Here is a 21,342-nt window from a genome sequence, read left to right as displayed (position 1 = left end):
CGCGTTTCTATCTATCACCTAAAACAGAAAGAGCAAATTATTTTTATTATAATCAATCATCTGAAGGACTTCTGCCGCCTCCTTTCCTCGCGAAAGGCCCTCTTTAGGGTTCTCCCCGCCTGCTCCCTGGCCTGCCACGTCAAAAAATGGTTGGCCACCTAACCCCACTGTTCCAACCCACTCAAACTCAACCGCCAGCAACAACGGCGCTAGCTGTGACTTCCGGACATCATCTCGATCTCGCAAAGCGCGCAGAGCGCTCTCCAGTGCATCAGCACTGCCGCCGTTAACCGCCAGCACGTGTTGTCGTACAGGTCCTAACGTCCACAAAGCCAGAAGGGCCTCACACGCGGAGGCGAACACCTCGGGGTGGTTGATGAAGCCACCCAGCCAACCATCAGATGTCGGACCGTTGACGCCGCTAACGTCCTCGCCATTACCGTTGCTGGCGCCGCTCCCTGCTTCCTCATCAGCGGCAGCACTCGCGGCGGCGCGACCCGCCGGAACCATCGCCGCTGCGACGGCGCCAAGTTGCCGTACAGCCATTGCTGCCCACCTGGCAAGACGTGCCGCCCCGAGCGGAGTCAAACTGGCAGCAGACGCCAGTGGCGTCATCGGCGCTGACGCTATTGCATCGCTGCCGTCGCCTGTCAACGGTAGCGGCGGCGGCGGCGGCGCCGCCATCAGCATCCTCAGCGTGCGTGCCGCCAGATGTGCGGTCAGCAGGGGCTCCTCATGGGGATTGTCGGCTTCCTTGTCGAAGAGACGGCGCGCTTGGCAACTCCCCCAGCTCACCGGCGCAGCAGCCGCCGCCGCCGAAGAGGAGCCGGTCTGACGGTAAACGGAAAAACCGCCACGAATGTCACACACATGGAGGACACACGAAGAACATGAATACCGTTTCAATCACGTTTCAAGAACGCAGAACTTCATGCGGCGGCGGCGGCGAAGAAGAAGAAGAAGAAAAAGAACAAGAAGAACAAGAAAACGTGCATGAGGTTTGTGTGGGGGAAAAAGTTGAGTATCGGCGCAAGTTAAATCCGTGGCAGATCTGAAGTGGGATGTGGAGGTGCGGGGGCGAGCGCGTGTTTGGTGCATGTAGGCAGGCAGCGGCAGGCAGCACCATCGGCGCCACATTCTCACTGCCACTTATCCATAGCCGCCCATATCGTCACCCCCGGCGGCGACAGATATACGTGCCTAGCGCAAGGAACTGAAGACAAGGTCTTTCGTGCTCTATATACGTCGTAATTCATTATATGTGTGCAAGACGTATGCCGTTGTAAACCACAAGGCCAAAGGCTACAAAATAAGGTAGCCTTCCAAGATAGTGGTGAATCGTTGTACAATAAGGACGTACCATGGCGGCTACCACTTCGGGTACGGCAGCTCCGGAGCCGTCCGCGTCTTCGCCGGCCCCGCCGCCGCAGCCACTACCAGCTGACGTCACCAAACCACATAGCATATCAACGAGTGCACTGCGCGTCGACACGCCGCCGACGCTGTCGCAGCTGCCGTACTGTACGGCCAACCACGGGTAGACTCTCCGTATGACTGCTTCAACATACAAAGGTTGCCTGCCGTACACTGTCGCCGCCGTTCCCCCGGCAGCTATCTTGTCGTCGCCACTGCCGCTACTGCCAAGCCCCGACGATGATGGATCATGTCCCGCCGACAGCTGAGATGATGTGTCGTACTTAGTAACGTCGAGTGGCCCTGCGAGCTCCATTACCTCCTGTGCCAGTCTAGCTGCGGTGTACCGCACCGCGTGATCTTCGTCCTGCGATGTACGGCAGGTTCGGTCGTACGTCATGTACGGCTCTAATCAACGGCAAACATTGCTGTAAAATCCCTCTCCTTATCAAAAGTCAAAGCTCTCATTTCTAACTTACAAGGAAAAGATGTTACCAACAACATCTTAAACGCCATCCTAAAATTTGTGGCAGGTAAGTCCTGGTGATATACTTTCACCCTGTGTATAATATATATACCCTAATAAACATAATAGCTCACGTGGCCACCGTCGGCAAGGAAGCAAAGGAAACCAAGTTCAAAACAAACCAGAAAAAGATACAACAAACCAGGAAACACCGAGAAGCCAAATCGCCAGCGACCGATCGACCGGTGATGCCGGACAGTGCTGCACGCCGACAATTGTAACCTGAACGTCCCGAGGCCCCCTTTTCCCATCAGGACAGTCCCCTTCCCAGACCTGGACCCAGAGACTCACCTCGAGAAACGCGACGATGCAGCGCCACCCGCGGACGGCCAGGAGCTCCAAAGACCCCACCGCCCCACCCGCCTCCGCCTTCCGGCCCTGCGCTTGCGCCTGGACTGGCGCCTGCTCGTGTTGTGGCTGCGGAGGCAGCTGCCCCGCGGACAACTGACCTTGCCGCAGCACCTTGCTCGGGAGATGCGGGGACCCACCACGACCCACGGGTCGTCGCCGCACCGCGGTGGAGTGCAAAAGCCGCGACGCCGCCAGAGCCTCCGCACTCGCCAGCCGCCAATCCTCCGGTTGCCAGGGCTGCGATCCCGTAGCCACCTGCTCCAGGAGGGCTTCCAACGCCGCATGAAGCGCTGGCGGCGGCTCCGCCGCCGCCGCCGCCGCCAGCATCGCACTGCCCAGCGCACGGCCCAGGCACCGCAGCGCCTCGCAGCGCGCCTCCAGCTCCTTACAGCCCTCCGTCAGCAACCGCTGCACGAGGGTCACGTGGGTCAGGGCGGCGCGCAGGCCGCCGCCGGCCGCCATGGTGGATGAAGAGGCTATGACCCGTGGGTCAGTGCTGCAGCAAAGGCAGCCCAGAGGGTGTTGCAGCGACCAGCCCAACGAGCCCCTCGCCGCAGCAGCCTCCGCCGCCGCTGCCGCCGTCACCGCAGCGCCGGCGGGTGTGATGGTGGGTCCATCTTCAGTGCGGAGATCTGAGGTGCCGGTGCTAGTGGTAGAGGCGTCGGTGGCGGCTGTGAGGGCAATGGAGAGCGAGTGAAGCAAGCCGAGGGCTTTGAGAGCCCGTCGTACGACTTTATGTACGGGCTCCGAAGCCACAGCCTCCCATAGCAACGCCATGCCTTCCGAAATTAACCGTCGCGTCAGCACAGGACGAGCGAGCAGATCCGCCACGATGCGCGGCAGCTTACCGCCGGCGTCGGCGTCGGCGGCGGCGGCGGCAATGCCCCTGCTGGTAGCCTCCGCCGCAGCGGCGGCGGCTGCTGCCTCCGCCGAAGTTCCACCCGTACTACGGCTTGACGACGACGGCGATGACAACGAAGACGACGACGACGACGCCAACGCGACGGCGCCGCTGTTGATTGCCGCCAGGACGCGCACCAGACTCTTGAGTGCCGCTGCACGGGTGTCGTACGAGTACGACGCGAGGCAGCAGCGAAGCTGATGCAGCAAGCCCTCCAAGAAAAAGCCAGCGGGCGAGCTTGACCTGCAGAAATAGTGTTGGGAGGGCGAATTGATAAGAACATTCACTGCTGCTGCTGCTGCGGCGGCGGCGGCGGTCAGCGCCGGTGCAGAGACCGAAGTCACCGTATGTCCTGGAAAACCGGGTGATCGAAGATGCGATCTACATCCTGGCGGGGTCGGTAGATGTGGACTTTCTGGTCTTGTCTCGTCCAAAAGACCGTGGACCACGCCTTCATCAATCTCTCAGTACCCCCAGATCACCCATCAGCACTTCTCCCAGCGATGCTCCCCACGGCACGACTTGTCATCCACACCACATCGCTCGCCACACTTCCCCTCCCCCTTAACCACACACACATACACACACACTTCCCGGCTCTTCCCCCTTAAATTTCCTGCATACAATCCCTGCACCCGCACCCGCACCAAACACCCACCCCTAGGTCGCCATATAGACTGCCCCCTAACTGACACACCTGAACGCCTGGCACAGCAACACCGGCCCCAACCACAACTGCGCCGTCTGCTTCAAAAGCTGACTACGCATCGGATCAGGATAATCAGTCACAAACACGTTGACGCCGCCGGCGGCAGCGGCAGCGGCGGCGGCGGCAGCGGCGCCACCCATCTGCCGCTGCCTCCGCACCGCCGGCGGCTCAAAGCCCACCGCCGCGCGGCAAGCCGCCGCCAGCGCCGCCACCTCGGCCCGGAACTCGTTGCAGCGCTCCGGCGGCAGCAGACTCAGAGCTGCTGACGCGGCCTGCAGCAGCCCACAGCCCAGCGCGCTGCAACCGACCCGCGGGTCGGCCAGCCATGCGCCGCGCGCCAGGTGCGGCAGCGCTACCGTCAATACATCAACTCCTTCGACACCGCTTCCGCCGTGGCCGCCGTCAGCGTTGATTGTCACGCTAGGGTTGGCGCCGCCGCCGCCGGGTCGGGCCGCCGCCGCCGTTTCCAGCAGCGCCGCCGACTGTAGCAGCGCCCCATGGAGAGCGTTGGCGTTCGTACTGCCGACGACTGTGCGGACGGACCCGACGGCGGCAGCGGCGGCGGCGGCTCCGCCTCCGCTAGACGGCTCCGCCGGGATGCTCTCCAGGAGCTGCTGCAGCAGCGCTGGCACATCCTGTGCCGCCACCAGCGGTCCCAACGCCCGGGCCGCCAAGCGCCGTACAGCGTACGGCGCCGCCGTCGCGCACCGCCGTACCAGCGGGGTGAAGGCAACGGGTGTGAGCGCGCCCATGTATGTCGTGACGGCAGAGGCGGCGCCGACCGGGGCCGCCGCCGCCGCCGCCGCCGGGGCGCCTCCTCCAGATTGATCCTCCTCTTGCCGCTCCCCTTCCTCCTCCTGTTGCTGTTGCTTCAGAGGTGTTGAGTAGGACCCACCATCATTACGGATGTGAGAGGGCTTCAGACGTGACAAGATGATGAGCACGGGATACAAGCCGGGATGGGGGTTGGCGGGTGCGAAGGAGGCGGAGGCGCCGCCAGCGGCCACCGCCGCCGCCGCCGCCGCTTCTTCCAGCTCCGTGGCGGCCTCTCGCAGCTGCGCCAGTAAGAAGCCGTGTAGCGCTGGGTAGCGCTGAAAGAACTCTGTGCCTGTTGGTGGGGGTTGGTGGGGATAGCCAATCAGTTCGGCAGTCAGCACCCACCACCGCACCTACCACCGGAATGCAACCTACGATGTACGACACGTAAGGTGTACGGAATATGTACGGGAAGTCATACCGCCCTATTTTTCCGTACCCTGACCCTACTAAATATTTTACCTGAAACCGCTTTTCTGCACGACTCTCCGTGACTGTCGTTTTTGAAGCCCAACACTCGGGCCGTGAGGGCGGTGAAGCACAGCATGGCGCTGTTGCGGATTTCCCAGGCGGGGGAACGGAGCGCGCGGAGGCAGGCCTGCGACCCACGGGTCGGCCGGTCGGCAGCAGATTAATTAAGTTGTGATGACCCATGGGTCGGTCAGTCGGTGGTTTCGGGGACCGACGGGAAAGCAAACATAAAGACAACCTTTCATGAAGTCCTGTATCTGTGTGCCTGCGTGTGTGTGTGTGTATGTGTATGTGTGTGTATGTGTGTGTGCCTGTGTGTGTGTGCGTGTATCTGTGTCTGTGTGTGTTTTACACCACGTTCTGGAGCCCACGCGTTACCCGCCCCAAAAAGGTGTAACAACGAGGGCGCCAAACATACATACTTGGAGCCATGAGGGGGGGCCCCAAGTGCACCCACACAGAGCCGAAGGCTGCTCGTCCAAAGTATTGTAAATATCTCTAAAAAACACAACAAACCGATTAAAAAACTATCAAACGAAATAAAATAATTATGCCGAACGCATCGAACTCTATCCAGAGACTGCTTTATGCCGTCTAGCCGGTGGCCGTTAGAGACCAGACAGGTTAGACAGATTCAAGGTGCGGCGGATGTGAATGTCGACAACCCTACCTACCTGTATAGCAGGTGCGAAATATCCCGACGTGTCCACGGACAAGTTCCCGTCGTTGAAGGCGTGTCGCAAACAGTTAAAGGCATGGACCACTGGCCACACCTGCCGTACTTCATAACCGTCAACCACCACCACCCGTTCCCCGTCCTCCGTCGTCTCCGCCGCCGCCAAGTACGACAAGTACGGCCCCGCCGTGGAGGCAGCGGCCGCTACCGCCAGCAGCGCGTTCATCCCCCTGGCCAGCAGCGTCTTCGGGGCGTTGCCGGGCTCGGCGTGAAAGAGCGCTCCGAAGGCAAATGGCAGTCCGGCGGATCGACGGACAATGTCGTCCCGAGTTTGGTTGGGTGCCAGCACGCGGCGGATACAAGCCTGTGGGTGCCAGCGTCGGTTAATTTAGTTTGCATTCGGCGGTTATGGTGGTTGATTTTGTGGTAGATTTTGATTTTGATTGATTTCGTGATTGATTTTGTGCTTGTGCTTGTGCTTGATTTTGTGCCCGATTTTGTGGTTGTGGTAGTTGTGGTGGCGACCATTCGGGTTGGAAACAACGCTTCTAAACTCGCAAGGCCCCCCCCATTACCGCAATTTGCCACGCCTACACACCATACACACCATACCACACACACAGACAAACAAACAAGCACGGAGAACCCACATCCTACCTCCAGCCACGGCCTGGGCAGTCCATTCAGCTCCGAAGCCGAGCCCCGCAGGAGCCGCTCCGAAACCGCCGTCAGCGCCAGCGCCGTCTTGTCTACCGCGCCATTGTGTTTCATTTCGAATAGCAGTCGCAGCAGCAGCTCACCCACCTGTCGAAGCTGATCACAACTCAATATACTGCTACTGCTTCTACTGCTGCTGTTGGAGGCAGTGGTGTTGTTGGCGATGATGCTACTGGTGCTGGTGCTGGCGGCAGCAGCAGCAGAGGTTGTGCTGGTGGCAGCCGTCGTAGTGTTTGCGGATGCGGATGTGGGTAGGGGCATGTGTCGCACCATGGTGGCCAGCACTAGGGAGACCTGCGTGGGGGTGAAGTGTGTGTGTATGTATGTATTTATGATGTGTGAAACAGGGGGGGGTGTCTTCGCCCGTGGCAGCTACCCTGCGAAACCCTGCCTTCCCCGGTATTTCGGGGCACCCTCATCCAGTCACCCTAGTCAACTTCTCAGTGGATCGCTCAGGTTCCGCACCCACCACCAGCATCCAACGGAATCTGCCGGGTCGACAGCGGCCCAACTCCATTCCTGGTCGGCTCGCAGGTTAACTTTATCCCAGGTCACCACCGTCCATCAACTAGGGGCGCAATGCCTTCCACCATCGGAAGGACTTTTGACCCTAACGGGTATCGATCCCGGGATCTCCCGGGGGCAATGATCGCGCGTGTGGATGTATGTGTGGATGTATGTATGTATGTATATACATCGGTATGTTTGTGTGGGGATGGGGTGAGATGAACCACTCACGATTGAATCAGATACCCAGTTGGTAGTTCGGGTGGTTAAGGTAGTTAAGGTAGTTAGGGTAGGTAAGGTAGGTAAGGGGGTTCCGGAGGTGGGACATGGAGTTGGAGGCCGAATGTTGGGATGTTGGACGCCTGGCCCAACCCCCATGATGTTGACCCCAAACATAAAACACATACATACATACGGACAGACAGACAGATGCACACCTCCTTGACGGTTGTCCAGCAAGCCGTTATGATGACCTGGGACTCGGGACCAAGGTCACCATCGTCACCTGATCATATATTTATTTTTAGGGAAGGAGGATTGGGGGGGGAGAGAGGAGATGAAAAGGCAGGTAGGAAAAATGGCAGGTAGGCTTAAGATGCTGCCACGAAGTTGGGTTCCTTTTTTCCCGCCATGAAAAGGGAAAAGAGCTTCAAGTTGCGGAAATGAAAAGCGGCTTCTCGGGCCTGTGCGGGCACAGGGTGGAAAGTGGGGAAGAGTGAAAAAATATCTGTCCTAAAGCCAAGTAAGGTAAGGTACGGTAGTAAAAGACAGCACCATATCGGCATGTGCGCGCGCGTGTGTATATGCGTGTGTGTGTACGTGTCTGTGTGCGTGTCTGTGTATAGGCTCCTGGCCTTTACCTCTCCTCGCCCCGATGGAACCGCCGCGGCACAACCCCCCCCCACCCCCCCACCCCCCCACTCCGCCACCCCGCCATTTGCCCACTAGGGTCCACAGCGCCCCCTCCATCACCCTCACCCTCCTCACCCTCCCCAGCATCGCCATCGTCGCCGCTACCCCCCTCGTCCTCCCCCTCCTCCTCCCGCGCCGCCATCATGGTCGTATCCACCTCCTCGGCGCCGACATTGCGCTCCTGCGGGAGGTGTACGGGAGGAGCACCAACGTAACACCCATGCCGCATCCCAAGATTGCACTGCATTCGGCTCTGCACTGCACTCGCACTGCAATGTACGGCGTCGTACGGCACCGTCCATCGCCACACTTTATTCCCACCCGCGCCGCACCACAAACCTGCGGTCGTGACAGGACGGGCAGTGCCAGGCCCACCAGCTCCTCCGCCGCCGCCAGCGCCTTTGCTGCCCAGCCCGCCGCCGCCGCCAGCCCCGCCGGGGAAGCACACACCGCCCCCCAGGGCACATCCTCCACAACATAGCGCAACAGCAGCAGCGGCCCGTGGGCAAGGGAGCGGCGACACGCCGCCGCCAGGTCCTCACGCGCCGCCGCCACCTGAGAGTTGACCAGGTCTAGTACGGCATCCAGGAAATCCAGTACGGCAGCGTACGGCTGCGGGTCCGCAATAACGGGTACAGACCCCCGGTCGGGGTGGGGGTTGTAGTGTTGGGGGTGCTGGGCTGTAGCGGCGGGTGGTGGTGGCGGCGGGAGTGCTCGTGGCTTGGGGTGGAGCTGTAGCCGCCATCCGCAGCCGGCGACGTACTTGCCGTACAAGATCTTGATGAGTCGCGCACCTGCCGGGGCCCGGAGAAATGCAGTTAGGGCTCTTTCCGGGGTGACACCGGGATGACCCCGGGATGACCCCGGGATGTGCGTGTCCTGTTTTTATAATGGGTTTGAAAACCAGACGAGCGGACCGGCGGATAAGCGGGGACCATTTTCGCGCTCCTCTCCTCCGTACACCCGCACTTTCCTCCTCCCCCAAGGCTTACCCCTCTTCCCCCTCTTCCCCCCTCCCCTCCACCTCCCCCGCACCAGCATCACTCTCCCTAGCCCGCGGGCTGTTCAGCAGTCCAGCCGCCCAGGCCAGTAGCGGGGTGAGCTGGGCGACAGACGATAGTCCAGGGAGGGGTGTGGGCAGCCGCATGAGGCAGCTGCTGGCGGCCTGAGGGCGGGAGGGGTGAAGGAGGGGGGGGAGTGGGAGGAGTGGGAGGAGTGGGGAAGGAGGGGGGGGAGGGGGAGGAGGGGGAGGAGGGGGGAAGGAGGGGGAGGAAGGGGAGGAGGGGGGGGAGGGGAAGGGGGGGAGGAGGGAAAGGGTTCGGAAGAGAAAGAGGGTTCAAAGGAAAACCCTGAGGAAGGTGGGGGGCCTACTAATGGGGGAAAGGCGAACCACGAACTAATTGGGGGCCGGAAAATGTGAACGTCGGCGGCCGAATGGGAGACCCCCCCGGGGGGCTGGGTCGGTGGGTCGGTGGGTCGGTCGGGGAAAGCAGGGGTGGTACGGGCGCCTGGTTGCATGCGGGCGTGTGGGTTTTGAATGAGCTCTCACCTCAATGATGATGACGCGTCGTATCGCGGTGCCAATACCCAAACGTGCGCTCTCAGCTATCGTCGCACATCATCACACCGGCACATTATATAATAGTGGCAGCAGCCGTCTTACCGTCCTCTGGCACTTCCTCTCGCCCCCTCTCTCTCTCCTTCCCCCTCCCCCCTTCCCCCTTCCCACCTTCCTCTCTCACACATACCCATACACACACACTGATACACACGCACGCACACCTGCCGTAACTTGTCCCAACTGTCAACTGCGGCCGCCAGCAGCAAAGCCACCGTGTTGGAAGAGAGAAGCTCTGGGCAGTACGGCCTGTACGACGTACAACGAACAACGTACGGCGAAGTACAGCGTGTAATAAAGAACGTACGGTAACGCACTGAAGGTGTCACCCCCAAATGCGCAAGATTGGAAAAGCAGCATAGTTGCCACTCGCTTTGCAACCCCGAATAATACATGATTCCCATTATGTACGGCACGGCGTACGGCAGCAAAAAACATGTGCCTAAACTTCTGTCGAATACGTGCCCGTGTTCCCTCCGCTCCTTTGCTACGTTGTAACAATATTGTAACGAAACACCTTCATGCTGCCCAACCCCGCCGTCGCCGCCGTCGTCGTCGTCTGGGAGCACCACCGTGGCCGTTCCCTCTGTGTGTGTGTGTATTTCCCCTGCCCCGCTGCCCCTCTTCTTCCTCCAATCATCCCCCCAATCTTTGACCTCACCCTCAAGAGCCCCTTTTGCGTCCCCTCCAACGTCGCTGTTGAAAGACCATTGTACGACAAATTCGATACATGCGCTGGAGTACGACAATGGTACGACAAGATTGATACACGAAAATACCGGACCCATCAGCTACTTGCAAAAGCTCGGGCCGGTGCAGTACGCAACCCCAAGACCCTCACCTGAAGGGTGGCGGCGCCGCCACCGTTGCCGTACCAGCCCCAGCCCCAGCCCCAGCGCCACGTCCTGATCGGGGCCCGCCGCCGCCGTTGCCACCCGCCCCTGATGATGACGACGACGAGGAGGAGAACGAGCCGAGTACGTAGCCCTTGGGCAGCAACGTCAGCGCCGTACTCTCCGCCATTCGACCGCCACTCGTACCCTGACGGTGCCGCTGCTGCTGCTGCTGCTGCTCGGCAGCAGCGCCCTTGCCGCCGCCGCCGCCGGAAGCCGCGGCGCTGGATCCCGAGCCGTCGGGGCCCCACGCCTCCAGTACGGCACTCAGCAACTCCAGTGAGAAAAAGCGCCGCTCGTACGGCGATCCAGGATACAACCCCGAAATGAGCAGCCGAGTGAGCCACTGCATGAAAGCCTGCAGGCGCTCCAGAACCGCCGTCGGGTCAGTGACCCGCGGGTCAGTCGTCGCCGTCGCCGCCATCGTCCTGGACGAACCATCCGCCGCCGCCTCGGCCGCAGAACCGGCTCCATGTGTGGCTACAGCTGCGGCCCCCGGGCAGAAGAGCACCTGCCACCCGAGCCGGGGGCCCCAAAGCGCGGGGGAGTGCGCGCGCGCGTGTGTGTATGTATATGTGTGCGTGAGGGCGTGTGTGTGAGAGTGTGTGCGTGAGAGCGTGTGTGCGAGGGCGTGTGTGTGTGTACGTGCGTGTGTGTCGCAGGCGCTAAATGTGAGGGTATGCAGAGCGCCGATTAGGTTTGTGGCGTTAGGTGTACGAGCATAGGAAGGATGACGTGGCGCCGTACATATGCAAAGGCAGAGGCAGAGAGAAAGGGAGAGCACAAAGGGTGCAGCCTTCTCCTGCCATCCGTTCATCTGTCTGTCTGTTTTCCGCCCATTTGTCTGTACGTCTGTCCGTACCTGCACTCCCTTGCCCTTGGAGCTGGCGGGGTGAGCGGGGCCGCCTCGACTGCACATCCTGGCACCCGGGTGGGAGGGTGGGGTCATGGTGGTGGGGGTGGGGGTGGGGGGGTTGCGGGAGGGGGGGACCGCGTTGGTACGCTGATCAGGATAATGGTTATGTGATGCTGATGCTGATGCTGATGCTGATGCTGCACAATACGGCACAGCTAGGCAAGGAAACCGTGCGTGGGGGGGAAGGGGAGGGAGGACAAGGACACACACACACACGGCGCACACACGCACGCATACACGTACTTGTTGTGTATGTGCGCCACGGCCAGTCGTATCCTCGCAACGAGCTTGGTGACCAGCACCAGACACTTGTTCCGGGAGCCCTGTGCCGTACTGCGCATACACAGACTCGACCAGCGACCCGCGATGGCGAGCTCCAGACGGCCTGGGCGGCCCCGCGCGGGACACGAGGGGGGGGGAGGGGGGGAAAGACGAACCACAAACGGGGGGAAGAGGGGAGGGGGGGGAAGAGGGAAATGATGCGGGGGGTATACTCAACGAGAGTTTATCTCTTGAAATAATCTGCCGGCGTCCAATGCGGTGCGGGGTAAGACGAACCACTGGCGAATGGAGCAGATATACCCAAGATAGACGGATAGTCCAGGAGAAGATAAATGCGGCACAGGGGGGGGGCCCGCGCGGGGGAAAGAGAGGGGAGGAGGAAGACTATTTGAAAAAAAAACACAAGTGCTCCGGTGCGTCCGGAGCACCAAATAACGAGCGGGAGAAGAGAGAGGTTGAGGGGTGAGGAATGAAAAACGGGAGGAGAGAGGAAAGGAAAGACCGAGGTTGGGGGTTGAGGGGGTTTCGGTACCTTCCAGCAGGAAGACCGGCGGACTCTTGACCCGACCCGACCCGACCCGACCCGACCCGACCCGACCCGACCCAGGTAGAATACCACCAACCACACAACCGTATCCACAACTACCAACCACCAAAATCCCCAACTGGGTCACTGACCCGGCGGGTCGCTCATTTTGAAGCTCACACAGGCCAGCTCCAGGGCATCCAGCCTCACTGCCTCACTGACGTGGTCTACCGCCGCCATCAGCAGCGGCTCGAGGTGTAGCCGGGGTAACGGGGGGGAGGCGGGGGAGGGGGAGGCGGGGGAGGGGGCGCTGCCGGCAGTTCCCAAACCCGACACGCCTAGCAGCGAGTCCAAGTCGGCGATAAGGCCCATGCCACGGGCGGCCTGGACGAGGGGAAATACACAGCAATGGAAAGCACAGCACAGCACAGCAGAGCAAGAAACACAGCGTTCGGTGCATAGGGTAGGGTCCATAGGTCGGCAGGGAAATGTGTATCGCGTGGCAGAGCATAGTACGGCAGATTCGGCAGATTCGGCGGACCTTGGGACTGGCCGAATGGCAGTAGCTGCTGCTAAGGTGTGACAGAGACAATGTAGCTGTTATGCATCAGGGCAGCTAATGGCAGTAGCTGTAGCAGCAGCAGTAGCGATGGCTGTTGCATGGTGTTTCATGTACCAGTAAAGTTGTAAGAGCTGTAGCAATGGCAGTAGCAGTAGCAATGGCAGTAGCTTGTAGTAGCAATGGCAATAGCTTGTAGTAGCAATGGCAGTAGCAATGGCATCAGGGTCGGTAGCAGCTGTAGCACCCGCCCACCTTGAGCACGGCCACCAGCGCCGCCACCCTTGAAGTTCCCGGGACTGGTTCCGGAGCCGGGTCGGAGAGCGTCACGCGGATGAGCTCCAACGCCGACGAGGGCTCCAGGCCCAGTACGACAGGCAGCGCATGTACGGAAACGTACGCGCGAAGCTTTTCATTTGCGCCGTACAGCACACGCAGTAGCGCGCCGCGCCAGAGCTCGACCCATAAGGAAGATGCGGAGATGCCGGCGCCGCCGCCGCCGCCGAGGTGAGGTGTGCCGGAGGAGGTGTCCCCGGAGGGGGTGTTTCTGCCGCTGCTGCTGCCGCCGGCGGCGGCGGCGGCGGCTTCCGCCGCCAGCTGCGGGTTCATGCTGGTTTCCGTACGTGCCGCCGCCAGCAGGGTCTTCAGGAATGACGACGCCGCGCTGGCGGTTGTGTCGCTCTGTAAGGTCACCGTAGCACAACCGAAATAACCGAAATAACGCCCAACGAAAACAGACGCCGACAGGAAACATAGGGATGGATATAAACATGGAAGTCCAACTGCCGTACAATCACATTGACGCGCACCACACCGGTATCGTGGCGTCGGCAGCCCCGGTAAGCTGCAGGCGATGCCAATGCCATTACGTTTTTTTTATTCTTAAGATAATTACATGACCCTTTGTTTCGTGCTAACGTAATACGAACCAGTAATATGTCTCTTGAATCTGTCTTCCCCACAAATTTCCGTTAAGGATCACATGCACTAACTACAAAAGCCGTACAAATCGTTGCAGCGGCAGATCCATTTGCTACAGCTGTTGCGACCCACCCCCACCCACCCCATGAACATACCCAACGCAACCCAACCCAACCCAACCACTCAACCACCCCGAACTGTCCGTCCGTCTAAAACTGCCGTACGGCATCGCAACCATACGGCATCTACTCGAAACCGGATCTGCCATGAAATGCAAACAGTCCTAAATCCTCACACCCATAACCTGTTCTACTGTATAACGCACACAATGCGCTTCTAGCACAAAAAACGGTGATGCCGTACGGTGTAGATGATCCCATCACAACACCTATTTAAAGTTTTTTCCGTACCTCCATTGCCATCAGCGCCTCCGGAATCAAGGACGGGTGGTCTCGGAGCATCCCCAGCGCGCAGCCGCGCTCCGCCATGCACCCCAGCGGCGCGTAACGACCCTTGCGGTTGTACGGCACCGCGAGCAACTGTCCAACGACCTGAGGATTGCAGGTAGGGGATGTGACCAGGCGTACGGCACATGTTTGTACGGCATGTGTACGACATGACACCTGACACATATGACACACGAGGCGGCAGAGGTTACAGATGTGCGATGTCATGCGTGACGCAGCACTATCCCTTGTGTATGTGACGCACACAGAGCAAACAGCGGGCCGTCAGAACTCGGGCGCTCACACACACACACACACAGAACAACCCTACAGATCAACCTGGATCACAGTAAAAGGCAGAGGGGGAGAGATGATTATGAAATGTATGTATGTATGTATGTGTGCGGTGTGTGGGGGCCTCACAGAGTGTTTCGAGTGTGTGGGCCTTATGTACGCCCCCCGTGCGTGTGGGACTTAGGGGGGGGGTAATTTGTAAACTGCATGCACACGGTCTACACGCCCGTGTATGAGGCGCCCTTTCCCCCCCCCACCGACACAGCGGCGGCGACAGCGACGGCGGACCAGACCGGAGTGGCGACTTACTTGGCGCCGAAATAGATCCAGGGGTGGCAGCACTCCGGGCCGGTAGTGGTCCTGACACGACAGAACTTCGAGCAGCAGCTGGAAGGCATCTTGGAGCTGTACGAGCAAGGGGTGGGAAGGGGGAGGGGGAAAAAGGGGGGAAGGGGGAAGGGGGGAAAGACGATCCACAAACGAGTGAAGCTGCTGCCAAGGAAAGAGTGTAAGGAAGAAGGAGGAAGGGGGGAACTGGGGAAGGGGGGAAGGAAGGCGTAGTTTTAGAATGCGAAATTCACCATCCACCAAGAGTCAACCACCAACGGCAGACGAGGGGGAGAAGGGAGCCAAAGCGGGGAAGGAAGGTGGTGGTGGTGGTGGTGGTAGGTAGGTAGCACTCTTCTTATGTCGCATCAAAAGTCGCATCAAGTCAATACGGAGGGACCTCTTTTTACCCCCGCGACAGGGCGGGAGGGGGGTGCAGTTGGTGGCGGTGGGGGGTATGAGACACGCGGGGGAGGGGACGGGCTGTAAGGACTTCAAGAAAAGCACACACACACACAAACCCACGCGCACACACAAGCTCTCTTCCTTTCAAGGGAAAAATGTAACGAAAATGCCGTACGGTGCACGACAGTTCAAGGCATACGGCATACGGCACGTACCGTACCTGCCGAGCGGTCTGTGCCAGCGGCTCGTCTAGGTTGGCCCACATAAGGCCCATGAGTTGGTTTAGCGATTCGGTGTGTAGCAGCGCCGGCTGTAGCGGCGCCGTACCCGCCGCCGCCTTCAACGGCACGCCAGCCTCCTCCGCCGCCACTTCCCCAGACCCCGCATTGATGGGTTCTTGGTTTGGAGGTTCATCGTCTGCATGACGTTCCTGTTGCTGCTGCTGCTGTTGCTGCTGCTCTTGTTCTTGTTGTTCTTGTTCCTGCTGCTGCTGCTGTTGCTGTTGTAGCTGTTGGAACTGCTGCCAGGAGTCGAGTACCTTGGAGACGCAAAAACACAGCACACACGCGGCGTGGAACTTGAAATGAGCATCTGGAGCGTCGCGGATGGACGAGCAGCCGTACGACAGCGCGCCGTCGACGAGGAAGTGCCATGGCCGGAAGGTCACCGCCGCCGCCGCCGCCGCCGCCCCCAGCTCCGTCACCGGCCCTGTTGCAGCGGGCCGTTGGGGCTCGACGGCGGTAGCGGTGCCGGCGGGGGGTGCGGGGAGGTTGACAGCGTCCGCCGCGGGGGCGTGTGTGTTTTTGCCCCCCGTTACCCCGACGTCGCCTCCGCGTGCGCAGAGCCACAAAGATGCGCACGTGGCTTCCTGCGCCGCATTACAGAGCAGACGTGTACGGCTTGCTCCGTACTTCGCGGTAAACAGGAGTCGATAGCATTCACACATACACACACACACACACACTGTAACAACACACACACACACACACGTACGCACAACGACAGCAGCAGCAACACCATCCATCCGCCCGCCAACTAACGCGCTCGACGTACGCACACGTGGTGTACTACTGTACGACAACAGTACCTAACAGCGCCGTACTATCCCGCCACACCTCCTAGACCATGAAGTAAAGAAAGTCCTCCCGTATGCCGTACAACGTGACCATGGTCCGTACCGCACCTTGGGCATGGCCGTGACGAGGCCCTTGAGCGAGCAGATTCGGCCAATGGGCGAGAAGCGCCGAAGCTCCGAAACCAGGCTGCTCCCGCGCTGGTTCCGGAGCCAGTCATCAAGCCAGCTCCCCAGTGGAGCATCGCCCGGGGCAAGCGGCGACGCGGACGTAGAAGTAATACTGACCGCGGCGGCGGCGGCGGCGCCGCCGCCGACGATGGCGTCGTACATCAGCACGGATCCAGTGGCGCTGCCGCCGAAGAAGAGCCCCTGGCCGAAGGCGGCGGCGGCGGCGGCTGGCGGAACGCCCGGTAGCAGGGAGGCTGCCCACAGTACGACAGCCGCAGAGGCGAGGGCCTCTCGCACCAGCGCCCGGCCCTGGGGGCGCCGCGTCAAAGGGGGGTTCGGCCCCGTCAGGTTAGGGTTGCTTGCACACGCGACTCCGGACATGTGTGTGTATGTGTGTGTGTATGTGTGTGTGTATGTGTGTGTGCCCCATGGTAATGGGTGTTAATTCTAGAAGACTGATTGGGTGCGGCACGTTGTACGGCATGCGTACGACAGGTCGTAATATCACACTCTGCACGACAGCAGCTACTATATGTACTGCTACTGCATATCGTACCCGGGTGTGCACGGCAGCAGCACACTCATGAATGGGCGCGCCTAGTACGACCGGCAATTACCCCCCTCCCGCCAGCCACTCGTCCCCCGCATTCTCAAAGGGGGCCACACCCGGACCTCCCCCCACTGTACGACAACACTCGCCTGCAAGGCTCGAAGCATGGCCGTACCGGCAAGCACCACAGCCTCACGCCCGCCGCGATGCGGCGCCGAAACCACACCCACGGCTGCGTCGTCCTCCTTCCCCTCCCCTTCCCCCGCATTCCCCGCCCCCTCCAGGCGCATCCCACCACCTTCCCGCTCCATCGCCACCAAGTGCGGCCCGTGATGCTGTAGCAGGTAGTAGAGGGCCCCCACGGCATCCTTCGGAAGGGAGGAGTTATCAAGGCGAGGGGGGGGGAATACATGGAACCCGAGGCAAATTTCAAATTGTAACAGAAAGCTAGGAAAGAAAACTTCGAAATATTATAAATATATATATATATATATATGGAAAAAGATTAGTAAAGATTTTAAAAATGAGTTACAGCGACGCTCTGGGAGACGCAGCCCAACCCAAGCTGCGTCGCTATCCTTCCTGTACGACACGCCGCAACGCCGTACATACACATCCCTCTTTCCACCTGCTCCACAACATTTACCCCACCCACCCACCCACCCACCCATCCACCCCGACGTTTCTTCGGTAAGGATAAAGGAAAGGAATGGAAAGGGGGGGATTTGCCAAAGGGGGGGGGGAAAAGGCAAGGCAGACACGCACCCACCAGGACTTCTTCCATGAGACCTGGAGCAATGTGCAGCGCGCCGCGGTCCGCCGCCGCCAGCACGCCGTCCACACCCGCCGCCAACTGCCACACCACCGCCGCCGCGATGGGCCATATCCAGTCGTACGACGCTGGCAGCCATAGCAGCGACGCCAGGACCTCCCCTAAGGGGACACTGCACGGGGCCTCAGCCGCCGCCGACGGGCCAGATGCCGTCGGGCCACTGTTGCGGGCCGCCGTTGGGGCGGCTGTAGCGGCTGCCGTACTGGCGTCCAGGTCGCGAAGCGCGGACCGCAGGCACGACGTGACGGCTTGGCCAAAAACGCCTATGGGGTAGATTTTAATTATTTGTGTTATAGAATATTTTATATATTTTATTTATTCTCAAAGGTTTCACACATACATACGCGATCACACACATACACAATAACACACATAAATTCAGACACACATATATAGACATACACACACACACACACACTCACACACACACACACACACATACCTGCCTAGGCCGTCCCCCCCCTCCCCCGCCCGAACCCCCCTTCCCGCCGATCATGGACCACCGACACGCACCACCACGGCCTTGAACGCACCAGAACGCAATTGCGAACCATTGCGATACAGGCCGACTGCCGTATTTGGAGAAAAACACCGTTGCATTCAACAGCACTGCCGTACATGCGGACCCGCTGCCGTACATACCTAGTTGCTCTGTCGTCAGCCTCTTCGTTGCTCCAAGCACAGCCCGATGGAGAGGTCGGCTTCCCGGCTGAAACAGCAACCCCGCCAAGAGATCACAGGCAGCACGGGCTGACGGAGGCGGCGGCGGCGGAGGCTGTAGCGGCTGTGGCGGCGGGGGTTGCGGAGCTGGTTGCGTCCCGCCCTGGACGGCGGCACCACCGCCGTCATCTGCCGCTGGGTCTGCGCGGCCTGCGGAGGCGCCTGCGGCTCCGCCAGCAGCATCAGCAGTAGTATCAGCAGTAGTATCAGCAGTAGTATCAGCAGTAGTATCAGCAGTAGTATCAGCAGTAGCGCTCATGACCTTCTGGAAGGCTGCCAGCACCCGGCGGAGCTCCTCCACCTCTCCATACGTGTAATGAGCGCGGGAGAGGGTTTGAAGCTCCGAAGCCAGGTTGCGCAGCGGCGCCGGTGCGGCGGCATCAGCCTCCACAGCCGATATCTGTGGGCAGGATGCCGGGTCGGAGGGCAGGTCAGGGACTGGTGGGGATTGCGGGTTGCGGGGGCGACATGTGCAGAGGGGGGTTTGGCGGGGGGAGGGCGGGAGGCGCCTCGGCGAGTGTGCGCCTTGCAAGCGGTAGTAGTAGAAGGGGTCCCGTTAACCCCAAGAAACTGAGAGATTGATGCTGCGCAGGAACGCAAATTGCAATAGCCGCCACGCTGACGGCTGTCAATGAGCTCTTATTCCTATATTCAGAAATGCCTTCAAGCTTCATGTTTGATGTAGCACGAACATTATTACATGTAGACGACTTACTTCTTTTAAATAAACATTACTCCAGGATGTTCCCTCCTCGTTCCATCGTTGATGCCGCTGCGAGCGCTTAAACTTTCCCGACATTTTCTGGTTATATCATTGATTAAAATACGTTATGAACCATGGATTGAGGGGTTCCCTTACACTCCACTTAAGGTTAAAAAAATTAAAAGCAAGTGCAGCTGCACGTGTGCATTGAAGTGCTGCTACAATGGCAATTTCAATTATATAGCTAGAATCTTTACCATCCACATGGAAAGGGTAGGAGAAAGGAAAAAAACAGACGATTTGTCATACATTTTGGAGCCGCTCTTGCGGCATACCCGAAATTCAAGAGTTGAGTGCACATGTAGTACTGCTGCTATCATGTTGCGTCAATCTGACTTGGTAACTGTGCATCAGGTTTTGAGTCAACCAACGATCAACTGCTAACGTCATTGGCATCCTGCCTATCTTGCAGAAGTCGACCGTCTCAGACGTTAAAATTTGTGACATTGTTTGCCTGCATATTGCAAGACTGAAAACATCCTAAGAAAGGTTATGGCTTGCTTGATTTAACGGTGGACCTTGTCGAGCGTGTTGTTAGCTGCCTGGATCCAGACGAGGTAGTATGTACTGTCAATAAGGTCATAGATCAATAAGGTCACAGCGAGCCAATTTCGGGAAAAAAAACAGCTATCCGGTTGTTTCAGCCCATACCGCATCACGCGTTCGCCAGGCACTGGAGCCACCCGGAGGCAGTTCATAATTTCGCCCGGAGTCAGCGCCTAAGGTTCTTTGTCCTGACAGCCCATAGCGGCAGCCTGGCCAACCTGCGGGTCGCCATCAAGGCGGCGGGCTGCTTGCCCTCGTCGGAGGTCGTATTCGCGCAGCAGCCGAGGGCGGCCATCTTGACATGTGCCTGAGATATGGCTGCAGGAACAAAACCGCCCTTTCTGGCCATCTGGCTGGTGCGCTATAGATGCTTGCAATTCCCTTCCCTTTGCCATTTACTTGGCAGGTTTCTTTTTCTGTTCTGGGGGCCATCATGGCCATGATTGACTTGATCCCACTGCCTCCCGCTCTCCCCCTCGTCTCAAGGTGGCCCTCACGCCGCACTGCCGTGCTGCCAGCCGTCTGTTCAGGAGGAGTAAGTACGACCCGTGTGTGTCCCCGTGCAGGGGGATGCGCTTGCATACTTTGCGCGCATCTCCTATGTGCCTGCCCTGTGGATGACAAGGCCATTGCCTGGTGAAGCTTAACCACCCTGTAAAAACATCAACAAGGCAGCCAGGTAGCACGATAAAGGCGCCCTAGGCAGGTCCATCATGAACCGCCACGGTCCATGTGACAGGGGGGGGGCTGGGGCAAACACTTAGGCCAATAAAGTGTTTTCGTGCATGCACACAGCTGGCTAGCTGGCTGTTGGCTTACTTATTAACTTGAGTGTGCAGACAGGGAGGGGAGAGGGCCGTGCAGGCTCCGGCGGCTAAGGCAGTCAGGACGGGCAAGGTGCTGGCCAGAGACTGGGACCGACAGGGCACTGTCCGCACCTAAACCAGAGACTGGGACCGACAGGGCACTGTCTGCACCTAAACCAGAGACTGGGACCGACAGGCCACTGTCCGCACCTAAACCAGAGACTGGGACCGACAGGCCACTGTCCGCACCTAAACCAGAGACTGGGACCGACAGGGCACTGTCCGCACCTAAACCAGAGACTGGGACCGACAGGCCACTGTCCGCACCTAAACCAGAGACTGGGACCGACAGGGCACTGTCCGCACCTAAACCAGAGACTGGGACCGACAGGGCACTGTCTGCACCTAAACCAGAGACTGGGACCGACAGGGCACTGTCCGCACCTAAACCAGAGACTGGGACCGACAGGCCACTGTCCGCACCTAAACCAGAGACTGGGACCGACAGGGCACTGTCTGCACCTAAACCAGAGACTGGGACCGACAGGCCACTGTCCGCACCTAAACCAGAGACTGGGACCGACAGGCCACTGTCCGCACCTAAACCAGAGACTGGGACCGACAGGCCACTGTCCGCACCTAAACCAGAGACTGGGACCGACAGGCCACTGTCTGCACCTAAACCAGAGACTGGGA

At 59.7% G+C, this 21,342-nt stretch overlaps 2 protein-coding genes across 2 annotated transcripts in view; one reads left to right on the top strand and one right to left on the bottom strand.

The window, feature by feature from the left end:
* Nucleotides 1-18: 18 nt before the first annotated feature.
* Nucleotides 19-19,330, bottom strand: VOLCADRAFT_96436 (uncharacterized protein; the record flags this gene model as incomplete). The annotated part of the gene is made up of 26 exons (XM_002955458.1): nucleotides 19-831; nucleotides 1,361-1,780; nucleotides 2,231-3,434; nucleotides 3,889-5,008; nucleotides 5,179-5,314; nucleotides 5,862-6,227; nucleotides 6,521-6,874; nucleotides 7,525-7,592; nucleotides 8,066-8,180; nucleotides 8,339-8,793; nucleotides 9,035-9,164; nucleotides 9,782-9,866; nucleotides 10,459-11,021; nucleotides 11,373-11,430; nucleotides 11,670-11,811; nucleotides 12,387-12,618; nucleotides 13,058-13,474; nucleotides 14,125-14,265; nucleotides 14,764-14,859; nucleotides 15,407-15,916; nucleotides 16,370-16,738; nucleotides 17,102-17,347; nucleotides 17,749-18,013; nucleotides 18,345-18,595; nucleotides 18,794-18,931; nucleotides 19,247-19,330. 26 exons carry the CDS (start codon nucleotides 19,328-19,330, stop codon nucleotides 19-21), a joined length of 8,778 nt encoding a protein of 2,925 aa, XP_002955504.1.
* Nucleotides 19,331-20,973: 1,643 nt separating this feature from the next.
* VOLCADRAFT_65943 (uncharacterized protein) overlaps nucleotides 20,974-21,342 on the top strand; it is a gene marked incomplete at both ends in the record, with an annotated part of 24,677 nt that continues 24,308 nt past the window's right edge. The window contains one exon of the mRNA XM_002955508.1: nucleotides 20,974-21,316. Within this exon, the coding sequence (XP_002955554.1) occupies nucleotides 20,974-21,316 (343 nt within the window). The remainder of the gene's footprint in view (nucleotides 21,317-21,342) is intronic.

This window comes from Volvox carteri, assembly GCF_000143455.1.
Source record: "Volvox carteri f. nagariensis unplaced genomic scaffold VOLCAscaffold_52, whole genome shotgun sequence".
In the NCBI taxonomy this organism is placed as follows: Eukaryota; Viridiplantae; Chlorophyta; class Chlorophyceae; order Chlamydomonadales; family Volvocaceae; genus Volvox; species Volvox carteri.
Note: the sequence above shows the minus strand (reverse complement) of the source record. Positions and strands in the feature narration are given on the sequence as shown.